This window comes from Camelina sativa, chromosome 12, assembly GCF_000633955.1.
Source record: "Camelina sativa cultivar DH55 chromosome 12, Cs, whole genome shotgun sequence".
NCBI lineage: Eukaryota > Viridiplantae > Streptophyta > Magnoliopsida > Brassicales > Brassicaceae > Camelina > Camelina sativa.
The window spans coordinates 13,511,799-13,522,663 of NC_025696.1; the positions used below are offsets into that span (position 1 = coordinate 13,511,799).

At 32.7% G+C, this 10,865-nt stretch overlaps 3 protein-coding genes across 6 annotated transcripts; all 3 read left to right on the top strand.

Annotated features, from left to right (window-relative positions):
- Positions 1,005-3,426, top strand: LOC104731593 (transmembrane protein 56-like). 4 transcript variants are annotated; one of them, XM_010451016.1, is made up of 8 exons: positions 1,005-1,091; positions 1,692-1,907; positions 1,989-2,077; positions 2,258-2,405; positions 2,494-2,568; positions 2,654-2,851; positions 2,950-3,009; positions 3,188-3,426. In XM_010451016.1, exons 2-8 carry the CDS (start codon positions 1,794-1,796, stop codon positions 3,314-3,316), a joined length of 813 nt encoding a protein of 270 aa, XP_010449318.1. In that variant the 5' UTR covers positions 1,005-1,091; positions 1,692-1,793; the 3' UTR covers positions 3,317-3,426. The 4 variants fall into 4 exon arrangements, with proteins under 4 accessions (XP_010449318.1, XP_010449319.1, XP_010449320.1 ...); XM_010451017.2 differs by lacking the exon at positions 1,005-1,091 and adding an exon at positions 1,136-1,244; XM_010451018.2 differs by lacking the exon at positions 1,005-1,091 and adding an exon at positions 1,329-1,348.
- LOC104731594 (ras-related protein RABF2b) lies at positions 4,031-6,511 on the top strand. The gene is made up of 7 exons (XM_010451020.2): positions 4,031-4,247; positions 4,550-4,627; positions 4,721-4,888; positions 4,978-5,026; positions 5,145-5,218; positions 6,067-6,160; positions 6,251-6,511. Exons 1-7 carry the CDS (start codon positions 4,209-4,211, stop codon positions 6,349-6,351), a joined length of 603 nt encoding a protein of 200 aa, XP_010449322.1. The 5' UTR covers positions 4,031-4,208; the 3' UTR covers positions 6,352-6,511.
- LOC104731595 (heat stress transcription factor A-4a-like) lies at positions 6,980-7,746 on the top strand. Its single transcript, XM_010451021.2, has 2 exons — positions 6,980-7,329; positions 7,419-7,746. The coding sequence occupies exons 1-2, from the start codon at positions 7,120-7,122 to the stop codon at positions 7,587-7,589; spliced, it is 381 nt and encodes a 126-aa protein (XP_010449323.1). The 5' UTR covers positions 6,980-7,119; the 3' UTR covers positions 7,590-7,746.

Genomic DNA, 10,865 nt, shown 5'->3' on the forward strand with positions numbered 1-10,865 from the left:
AGACTTGTCAAGTTTAGACGTGTCAAAAAGTGATAAATATATCCCATGAAATCGTGTTATTAATATGAACGTTACAAATTAATTCTTAAACAATGTGGATCAATTGAACTATAAAAACGACTTCAACCCCATCCAAATAGTGATTTGATTTCTTTGTTTTGATTATGTTTAAAGATTTGAAAGCAGAAAGCAACGGTGAGGTTTGTTTGTGTCTTTTTTTTTTTTCTTTTTCATAAATATGTAACTTTTAAGTCGTTTAACCGAAAACAAAATATATGTAACTTTTCTTCTTAAGTCAATTTCATTGTGGTCCATGATTCAATTTGTTAGGTTATCATCTTGAAGCTAAAACGCCTACCAAACGTTCAATAACAAGTACTTTTTTAAATCTTAATTATATAATTCTCAAAATAGTTTTTGATAAGTGCATTTAATTCAACATGATAGAAAATAGATAAAGTTCAATCTTGTTCAATTGCATATGTTATGTACTTATGTGTTAAGAGGAATGAATTAGCTTTGCAAAAACCGCTTTTATGTAAAAAGTCGTGGCTTACTCGGAACAATTTCATCATGCATATATATATTTTGTAATTTGTTTCTGATTGATTATAGAGTTTTCTCAATTTGATTAATTATGCATATAAATATATATATCTAAACCTTTTAGCAGCAATGCTTTTTAAACATTAATATATAAATATATAATTATCAATATAAGAAAGTAGTTATGGGCAAATAATTATTTTTAAATATCTTCAATGTGCATATTTATTTGAGATATTTAGATAACATGTGCCTTTATCTTATTCTCTAAACATTTTAATCATTTTTTATTCAAACTTTTTTATATTCAAGATTTGAAACAAATTAAATAGAAGCCCAATTACCAAAATTTCTGCAAATTAAATCAAAAGGAAAATTCTAGGCTCCTCCTAAAATCCACCTACCTCACCTTTTTATAATACAGAACCAAAGCAAAATTAATCTATTGCTTTGTATATCAAAAATTTACATTATTCCATTGATTAACTAATCTCTCTCCCTTAGGTTTTCTTGCACACACGATATAAAAGTCTCTATACAAGGAGGTTAGAATCTTGTTCTGCTCCTTTTGTTTCCTCCCCTAATACTCTCAGTTTGATTATTATCATCATTATGTTTTTAATTAGTTAAATCTCTCGATTATTCTTATGATAACAAGTTAACCTAATTACTGCACCTCTTGCGCCACAAGTAACTTGGTAAAAAGATATTTTACTTTACTTGGATAATTTCTCGAAGTTTCTGCAGAAAGAACCCTTTTGTTTGTTTGTTTGTTCCTCTACTTGCAATCTCAATTGTCTCTGTAACGTCCTTACTTCTTCATCATTCTCTTTGCGTTTCTTCTGCATCTTTTTGCGGTTCACGTATTGATTGCTTCTGTCTCCCATCTTTTTGTCTGTTTTAAAAAGTCTAAAACTTTTTTTTGCAAAATTGGGTTTTCTCTGATAAAAACAGAGTCTTTCAAGTTTCTTCTACTTTGGGTATAACGAAGATTCGATAAAATTTTATATTGTTTCTTTGTGATGTTGTATAATCCTAACTCCTAGGAAAGGTTAAGATTTTCTTGGCTCATATTTATGTTTGTGAGAATGACTTTAGATAAAGACATATAAATTAAACGAAGTCTCTATCTCTATGTATTGCAGTAATGATGATGATAAAGCTTGAGGGAAGTTATTAGTCTGACGAGAAAGATATAAAAACCATTCACTAAAGAGAAGAAATTGAGAACTAGAGAGAGACAAATCATGGAGATCAAGTCTTACCAAACTCAAGCAGAGCAGTTTGTTGAACACTACTTATTAGCAGATCCATATCTTCCATATACTTCTGTTCTTGCTGGAATCTTTCTCTGCAAATTGGTAATTTTTGCTTCACTTCACTTTTTTTTTTTTTATTCTGTTTTAAAAATATTGTAGCTTATGGCTCTTTTTTGATAATAGGTATATGATCTTACGGAAATATTCAGCTCAATTCATATCAAATCATACTCAGCTCTCACAAAAATAAAGAGAATTGAATGGAACAACAGGTGATTATACAAATATATAGCCTTTTTATATAAGCTATGCTTTGATTCTTATCACTTATGGTTTGTAATGTAAACATGGCAGGATTATATATATACATAGTATAGCTTCCTTGGTTTAGCCTATTTTTATATGTTATGCTTTGTTCCTTATCACTTTGGTTTGTAATGTAAACATGGCAGGGGGATATCTACAGTTCATGCAATCTTTATCTCATTCATGGCATTCTACTTTGTGTTCTTCTCTGACTTCTTTTCTGACCAAAGAAGCCATCAAGACTTTGACCTTATGGTGTTCCGTAGCTCTCCTCTTTCCAACTTTGGTTTAGGAGTACGTTTTGATCTTTTTTTTCATATCTACACATGAAAATTGATCAACCTATATATCTGATACTTTGTTGTGATGTGTTTGCGCATAGGTATCAGTTGGTTACTTTCTTGCGGATCTCGCAATGATCTTTTGGTTATACCCTTCTTTAGGAGGATCAGAATATGTAAGTCAGACAACAAGAAAGCTTTTATGTTTTTTGTGTTCCTCCATTGGTTTCAATTACTTTACAAATCTTGATCTCTCTTCAGATTTTTCATCACTGCTTGTCTGGAACAGCAGTAGCGTATTCTCTGTTCTCTGGAGAAGCTCAGCTATACACATACATGGTTTTAATCTCTGAATTGACTACACCAGAGATTAATCTTAGATGGTACCTTGACTTTGCTGGTTTGAAGCGATCAAAAGCTTATCTTATTAATGGAGTTGCTATTTTCTTTGCTTGGTTGGTGAGTTGTTTTTTTTTTTTTTTAAACCCTTTTTCAGTTCGTTGTAAATTCATAAAATGTCTTGGATTCAAGTTCTCAACTTCATGTTTTGTTTGCAGACAGCAAGAATTCTTCTCTTCGTCTACATGTTTTACCATGTCTACATACACTATGATCAGGTAACCAAGAGTTCGGTTTAGTTCTTTCCAGACCGAACCAATTTGCAAACCAAACAGAGTAGTCTTTAGGAAAAATAATAGGCATTACTCTGTTTTTTTTTCGGTTGTTGTAGAGGTTTAATTATAGAGATAACGAGTTAATGATCTATATACCTTTTTTTTGTGTGTGTGTGGGCAGGTGGTACGGATGCATACATTCGGTTATCTACTGGTTTTTGTTGTACCGATTGCATTGAGTGTCATGAACTTGATTTGGTTTGGTAAGATAGTGAAGGGATTGAAGAAAACTCTAGAGAAAAGACACTGAAGACCAGTAAATCTTTTTTTTGTTGTTGTTGGTTTTCTTATCTTTTTATGTAAATATAAAGCTCTTATGATGAAGTTTTACAGATTCAAAAGCAACAAACAGTTTTCTTATGTTTACTGTTTACACTTACCGTAAACACTAATAATATCTCAGAAATTTATTAACACTAGTCGCTATGCATATTCGAATTCTCCGGGTGCTGCTGTATCTAGTAACATTAGCAACATTGTGTTCAGATATGCCATAGTAATTGTTAGTGAGAAAACATTTATAAGAAAAAAATCTAAACTACAAGATTTAAAAAGTCTCTAAAATCTCAATATATATTACATGAAAACGTAACAAGATTTTGTTGTTACTTGAAAAAATATATAAGCAAAGCAGGGAAGAAATCTCTACAGACAGAGTCATATATGTCATTATTAAAAAATAAGAAGAAACTCATAACAAAAATATTGCATAAGCAAATTTTGTAGTTTTTTTAACTGGAAAATGGTTGAAAAAAAAAACTTAATTTTCCCCATTACAAATGAAATGATATATTATTATTATTATTATTAACAGTAACAAGTAAATTAAAAGGAAGGATTATTATTAGTTTTATTTGTATTTCTTCCAAAATGTGTATATTCCTAGTTTTCGTGTGATATTTACTTGCCGTGTAATATTTGTTTCCTTTGTAAATTATTTATACTAACTAATATATAAAAATTATTAGCTTTTTTGGGATTATTAATACAAGAGGAGGAGGAGGAGGAGGAGATTGGTTGTTGTTGACGACGACGCGTTTCCACTTTTGCAATTTTTTTTTAATCTCTGACTTTTGAATCTTGTTCAATCTGAGTTTTTGGGGTGAAGGTTTAATCGTATCGACCTGTACAGATCGATCATCATGGCTGCAGCTGGGAACAAGAGCATTAACGCCAAATTGGTCCGTCTTTTTCTTCCCTTCTTCTTCGATTCTCTTTTGGGCTCCCTTTTGAATTTTGCTACCCGATGATCGTGAAATTGAATTTACAGAAACTTTTGCTATTGTGAATCTGTTTCTAATTTGGAGAATTTTGATCTGTGATGTTGAATTGGACAACTTTGAATCGGATTTTTGTTGTTAGGTTTTTTGTTGGATTATTCTGATTTAGTTGTTTTCGTAACAGGGTTTATAGTAATTTAGCTTGTTTTTGGTTTACTTATTTTTGATTTTGGTTCTGTGTATTTTGGTTAAGTCTTCTTCAGGTGTTACTTGGAGATGTTGGTGCTGGGAAATCAAGTCTTGTCTTACGGTTTGTCAAAGATCAGTTTGTTGAATTCCAGGTTAAAATGCCTCTTCTTCCTATTTGATCATCATGTTCTTGTTGTTGTTTCATATATTTTGTGAATTTGATGTTTTTGTTTATGTGTTTATAGGAATCAACCATTGGTGCTGCTTTCTTCTCACAAACATTAGCTGTGAACGATGCTACTGTCAAGTTTGAGATTTGGGATACAGCTGGTCAAGAACGATACCATAGTTTGGCTCCAATGTACTACAGGGGTGCTGCTGCTGCAATCATTGTCTTTGATGTTACGAATCAGGTAAAGAGTTGGAAATTGATCAGTAGATCTGTAGATACAATTCAGTGGCTTTCTACTAATTTGTGTGTTTTTAAATGCTATCTTCTCAGGCCTCGTTTGAGAGGGCAAAGAAATGGGTTCAGGAACTGCAGGCACAAGGTATTGTCTAAGCTAGGTTCCGATTTTGATAATTATTTTATCACTTTCAGTTACTGGTAGTATCAAGCTTTAGTTGCTTACATGTGGGTTTTACTATATAAATGTTTTGTTTGAATAGGTAACCCTAATATGGTCATGGCCCTTGCTGGCAACAAATCTGATTTATTAGATGCAAGGAAGGTGACTGCAGAGGTAAGCAATCCTATTCTATCCTGACTGTTTTCTCACATTGTGATGTTTTGGATTTTGCTGTCATGTTTAAAATTGAGCTATGTGTTATAGCCAAAAATCATGACGAACGTGTTAAGCTATATATTTTGGATTTCTCACTTGTCATTTTTGACAGGGACCAAACCATTAGGTGACATCTCTTTGTTGTAAAACTACGATGTACCTTAATGACACTAACCTGACAAATCAAGCCACCTAAAAAGACCCCACCCACTCAACAATTCGTAGTATAGGAGTTTTATATAGGTAGTTAGGTTTTCATCAAGCAGTACAGAGCACTTCTCTCTAACATCTTTAGAGACAGATTTAGTAGTTTTCAAAGAGACTTACTTAAGTTATCATCAAGCAGTATCAAGTGCTTTCATAATTAGCTTTGGAGAATAGTTTAGATGTTATCATATGACCGTTCTTACTTATCCCACTATCCTGTGTTTTTTGTTCATATTTTACTCTGTTATGCCAAATGCCAAAAGTGTAGATAGTATCATTTCTCAACGCTGAACCTATTGAAGACTTTGAAATGTCTGTTAGAATTATTGTTGTGCGTTTAAGTTTAATTTGCGACTTGCAAGGGCAGTAAGAAAACATATGATCTGACATCTCTGATGACAAAACATCTTTTCTTCTGTGTGTCAGATGTAAGCATTCCTAATGAAGTAGGCATTATATACATAGACAATATATGCACTCCTTAATGAGTGAAGAATAGCTCGTTTTTTTCAACCACACTGAGCATATATGTTTACAACACTTCTGAATCTCACTGCTTAGCCTAGTTCCTGATCTCTCGCACTCTTGGTTCTTTGCAGGAGGCACAAACGTATGCCCAAGAGAACAGTCTTTTCTTCATGGAAACTTCAGCGAAAACTGCGGCTAATGTCAAAGAGATATTCTATGAAATCGGTGAGCTTTCATAACACTCTGAGAATTAGTTCAAACAATTTTTGTTTCTTGTATTAAACCCTAATATACTTTTAATTTTGACCGGTACAGCAAAAAGGCTACCTCGAGTACAGCCAACAGAAAACCCAACAGGAATGGTTCTCCCAGACAGGGCCATGGATAGGGCAGTGAGTTCATCTTGTTGTGCTTAGTTACATGTAATGGCACACTAGATCTTTTGGTCAGTCACTTTGAAGCTATGGACTTCTGTGTTTGCGTCTCTTTGCTTTGTTTTTGTGTATTGAGATTTGATGTCTCTACTCTTCTGTAAATAAAATCTAATACTCCAGTAACTTAGTGCGTGAGAGGCTAGCTATGGAATATGGATCCAACTGCCACAACACAAAAGCTTTGGAACTCTAAAATGTTATTGTTTGAAATATTAACGCAAACATTGCCGACAAAAAGAAAAAGGAGGAGCAAGCTTTGTCACTTTGTGTCATCGTCAAAAAGGGGAATTTTGCTAACTGTTAAAACTTAAAAGTTCCTTAGATCATAGAAAAATTTTAGCTTTCAAATACAACATACACTATGAGGCTATATAAACTGGCTGTATAATATGTTTCTTTGAAAGAACCATGTATCACGATTTTTTTTTCTTTCTATAAAAGCTTAATTTTGTGAATATTTCCGGTAAACTTAATAAAGTAATTTCTGTTTGAAATTACTGCTTGGTTTCTTAAGAAAAGAAAAAAACATAGTAATAGAGAATCAAAATCTGACTATGTTATTATTTAAAAGCGGTATATTATTTTACCCCAACAAAACTATGTTAAATACGTATGGGTTAAATAGTTGTTTCCGTCAAATTAAAGAAAAAAATATAACTTGTGTTCTTTGTTAGGGTTAGGGTTCATAGAGCGTCAGATCGGGATTCTGTTTTCTTCGTTTGTCTGATTTGAAGTGTGTTTTAAGGAGGGATGGCTCACAATTTCCCAAAGGGATTGCCAGTGTTTCATATGAGAATCTACAAGCTTGTGGAAGATCCTGAATCGGATCCAATAATCTCATGGGGCAAAGACAACAACAGTTTCGTCATCTGGAATCTGGAAGAGTTCGATCGCAGAAACATTGTTGACAAGTTCGATTGCAACAGATTCTCACAGTTTCGCGCTGATCTTAGGCATTATGTAAGTTTTCTTTTATCTAATCGCTTTATCACTTGAGATCTTCGTCCAGTTTTTGAAACTTGCTGCTATATGTGTTGCTACTTTGGTAGGGCTTTAGAAGAATCAAGAAGGGATCTGGGGAATTGGAATATGGAAATGAAGATTTTGTGAGAGGCCATCCTGAGCGTATGAAGACGATGATGATCAAAGCTTTTAGGAAGCACAGGGCCAAGTTTGAAGCTAAAGAAGCTGCAAAGGAAATGCAACGTTTACAGATTTGATCAGATTCAGAATCATATCTCATCCTGCTGCCTGCTTGCATGCATTTATATGAATAACCATTTCCATGAGTTTGTTTGATGATTAAGTTACTTTCTTTTGTATAATACTTTTAGTAGTGGCTGGCTTTGATGCAATATATTTGAAGTTACAATGGCACACACTTCTCTTAAAAGAGACCGTGTGTTTGCGTCTCTTTGCTTTGTTTTGGGTATTTGAGAGTTGATATCTATACTCTTCTGTAAATAAAATAACTTAGTGCGTGAGAAGCTATGGATCCAACTGTCATGTTACTCATGTACAACATAAAAGTTTTAGAACTCTAAAATGTTGTTGTTTTAAAAATTAACGCAAACATTGCCGACAAAAATAAGGGCAAGCCTTTCGCCTTGATTGGAACAACATATACTAGAACATTAGTATTATGCAGCATAAGCATTAAGTTGCATAGGTTGGATGCTCTGATTAATATGGCAGTGGAATATTAGATATTATATTTATATTTAATATATGATATTAAATAAAAAAATATAATTTAAATGTGTTTCATTAAAAGAATTAGTTATCACTCATTGCTATATAATTTTTAAAAATATATATTTTACATTTAATAAATTTTATAAATTGTTATATATAAAAATGTGTAATTTAATAAATTTTAATTATATATACTATAGTGTAACATTAATTACAAATAATTAATATATAGATTATATATATATTTTTAAGTTTATATCTATATTTACATTTTTAATTTCAATAACTTTTTAAAATATATATAATATAACAAATTAAACTAAAATAAAACAATTTTATATATTATCAACGTTATACCCACATTAATATTTTAATGTATTAAATAAATTATTATATTATTTTAAATAATAACATTAAGTAGTTTCTCATATATATTATCTTATAAAAATAATTTTATCTTCTATGAAATCATAATTTTCTGTTTTTACAAAATTAATTAATTATTTAAAATTATTTTAATATATATTAATATTTTAGAGTTAAATGCTTGGGAAATGCTTCAAATGAGAGCATACATGAAGAGAGCATATGAGAGCATCTGCAGCTTCTAAATGCTCCCTTATATGCTCTTCTAATAAATGTTGATTGGATGATAAAATTAAAAAAACTTCTTCATATACTCTTCCAATCATGTCATTTTGTGACATCGTCAAAAGAGGATTTTGCTAACTGTTAAAGGCCACGAATGTTTAAATTTTTATGGTTTTTAAATTATAGTTTTGTTTTTGGTTTTTGCTATAAATTTAAAAAAAAAAAAAAAAATCTAAAGCCATGAATGGTTTACTAGTTTTAAAGTTGATTTTAGCTTTTACATTTTAGTTTTTGGATTTTGGTTTTTACTATAGATATTAAAATTAATAAATTCTTAAACTCAAAAAAATAATCTTGTTGAAAAAAAGCTTTCCACAAAAATCACAAAATTATGGTTTTGTTGTGAAACACTTAGTGGACTCACTAGACCGGCCCATATACTAAGCCATGGGGTCTCGGCCCATCGGCCATACTCAGTCCATATAGCTTCGGCCCATTGGACGAAGCCTTAGTCGGCCATGTATTTCCTTAGTCGGTTTAGCCCTAGACTTGTAATCTACTATATATATATGCATGTAATCCTTGGGAATTATCAATAAGAAACACAAGAGCTTTATCCCTAAACTCTACTTTCATAACAAGTTATCAGCACGAGTCTCTAACCCTAAAACCCTAATAGGCAGCCGCCGATCCTTCTTCCCTAAACACCCTAAAACCGCCTCTCGTTCTTTCTCCTTCTTCGAGAATCTCTAGATCTCGAAGTTCTTTCTGTTGATACTCGAGCATCCTTAGCTCGAGATCAAGCTTTCTCGAAACCCTATCGAGGTTTACACGGTTACTTGGTTCGGGGGTGAGTTCGCGCGCAAGGAGTAGTTCGCGGGAAGCAGATCGAGTTCGCGGCAAGGAGCTCAAGTTCGTGGGAAGCTGTTCGAGGTTCGTGGTTCGTGATATCTGAGGTCTTTAGCTCCCAGATCCTATCCAGTCAGAACCCTAAGGTGTTAAGGTAAACAAAAGTTCGAACCTCCTCAAAACCCTATAATCGAACTTGAACTTAAAACTATGGAACCCTAAAACATCCAAGTATACAATCTAACAAACCTTAAATTTCCCTAAATCTTAAAACTTAAAATCAGATTGTTAGGGCTGTTAGATTGATTGATAATTGCACCATATTACATCAAGCTTAAAATCCGAATTTGGTTGATTTAAATTGTTTAAAGTTGCTTGATTGTTCATGTTGCATAAGAACCTAGAATTGATATTGTTAGGATCATGAGATAGGATTTGATCTAACTGTTCTAGGAGAATTTAAACTTGGATTGTTTCATGCATCATAAATTGAAATCGGACCATGATAGGTTGCTAGAAAATTAATCGCATGAACTAGAATCATGTTCTAGGGTTGAATCCGATAGAGAAGAAATTTTGTTAAATTTCCATAAGCATGAAAATAAATATTTTCGGAATCAAAAGATTTAGGATAAGTTCCTAAATTAATTTAGCAATTATCCAAATATTAAGATATTGAATCCTAGAGTAAAAAGGAAACTTAAGGAAAAGGAAATCCTATCTAGAATTGTTGCATGCTTAGACTATTTGCTTTTGTTGTCTTGCATGCATGAATTTAAACCTAAAACCAAATATGGAAAGGCATGGTTCGATCTAAAATATCGCATGGCCTAAGGCATGGTTCGATCTCAAATATCGCATGTCTTATTGATTGAGTGCATGGTTCGATCTCAAATATCGCATGCTAATATTCGGATGTCTGTTTCTGTTGTATGCAGATGGCAAACCTTAAAAACTTAGACTATCCAATCTTGAATGCTTCTGGTGACAATTACTTGCTATGGGCAATGAACACCAAGATCAACTTGAAGTCAAAGGACTTGTTCGATTGTGTCGAAGAGGGTAACAAGGCCTCGGACAAGAATAAGAACAAGTGTATCCAGCATATGCATCACCACATTGCTGAGAGTCTCAAGAACCAGTACCTATTTATTGAGGACCCTCTCGACCTTTGGACAACGCTTAAACGGCGATATGGGCACCAGAAGACGGTGCTCCTTCCAAAGGCCGAGTATGAGTGGAAACACCTAAGGATCCAGGATTTCAAAACCCTGGACGANATATAATTCTGAGCTTTTTAGGATTGTCTCAGTACTTAGGCTGTGTGGTACGGTGGTTACAGAGAAGGAGCTAATTGATAA

What these genes read in the sequence shown, in the direction of transcription:
- LOC104731594 (XM_010451020.2), top strand. Translation starts at nt 4,209, where the DNA reads ATGGCTGCAGCTGGGAACAAGAGCATTAACGCCAAATTG. An exon ending in ATCAGTTTGTTGAATTCCAG is followed by an intron (nt 4,628 to 4,720) that starts GTTAAAATGCCT and finishes ATGTGTTTATAG; the next exon opens with GAATCAACCATTGGTGCTGC. An exon ending in CAAGGAAGGTGACTGCAGAG is followed by an intron (nt 5,219 to 6,066) that starts GTAAGCAATCCT and finishes GGTTCTTTGCAG; the next exon opens with GAGGCACAAACGTATGCCCA.
- LOC104731593 (XM_010451016.1), top strand. Translation starts at nt 1,794, where the DNA reads ATGGAGATCAAGTCTTACCAAACTCAAGCAGAGCAGTTTGTTGAACAC. An exon ending in GAATCTTTCTCTGCAAATTG is followed by an intron (nt 1,908 to 1,988) that starts GTAATTTTTGCT and finishes TTTTGATAATAG; the next exon opens with GTATATGATCTTACGGAAAT. An exon ending in TCTACATACACTATGATCAG is followed by an intron (nt 3,010 to 3,187) that starts GTAACCAAGAGT and finishes GTGTGTGGGCAG; the next exon opens with GTGGTACGGATGCATACATT.
- LOC104731595 (XM_010451021.2), top strand. Translation starts at nt 7,120, where the DNA reads ATGGCTCACAATTTCCCAAAGGGATTGCCAGTGTTTCATATGAGAATC. An exon ending in GCGCTGATCTTAGGCATTAT is followed by an intron (nt 7,330 to 7,418) that starts GTAAGTTTTCTT and finishes CTACTTTGGTAG; the next exon opens with GGCTTTAGAAGAATCAAGAA.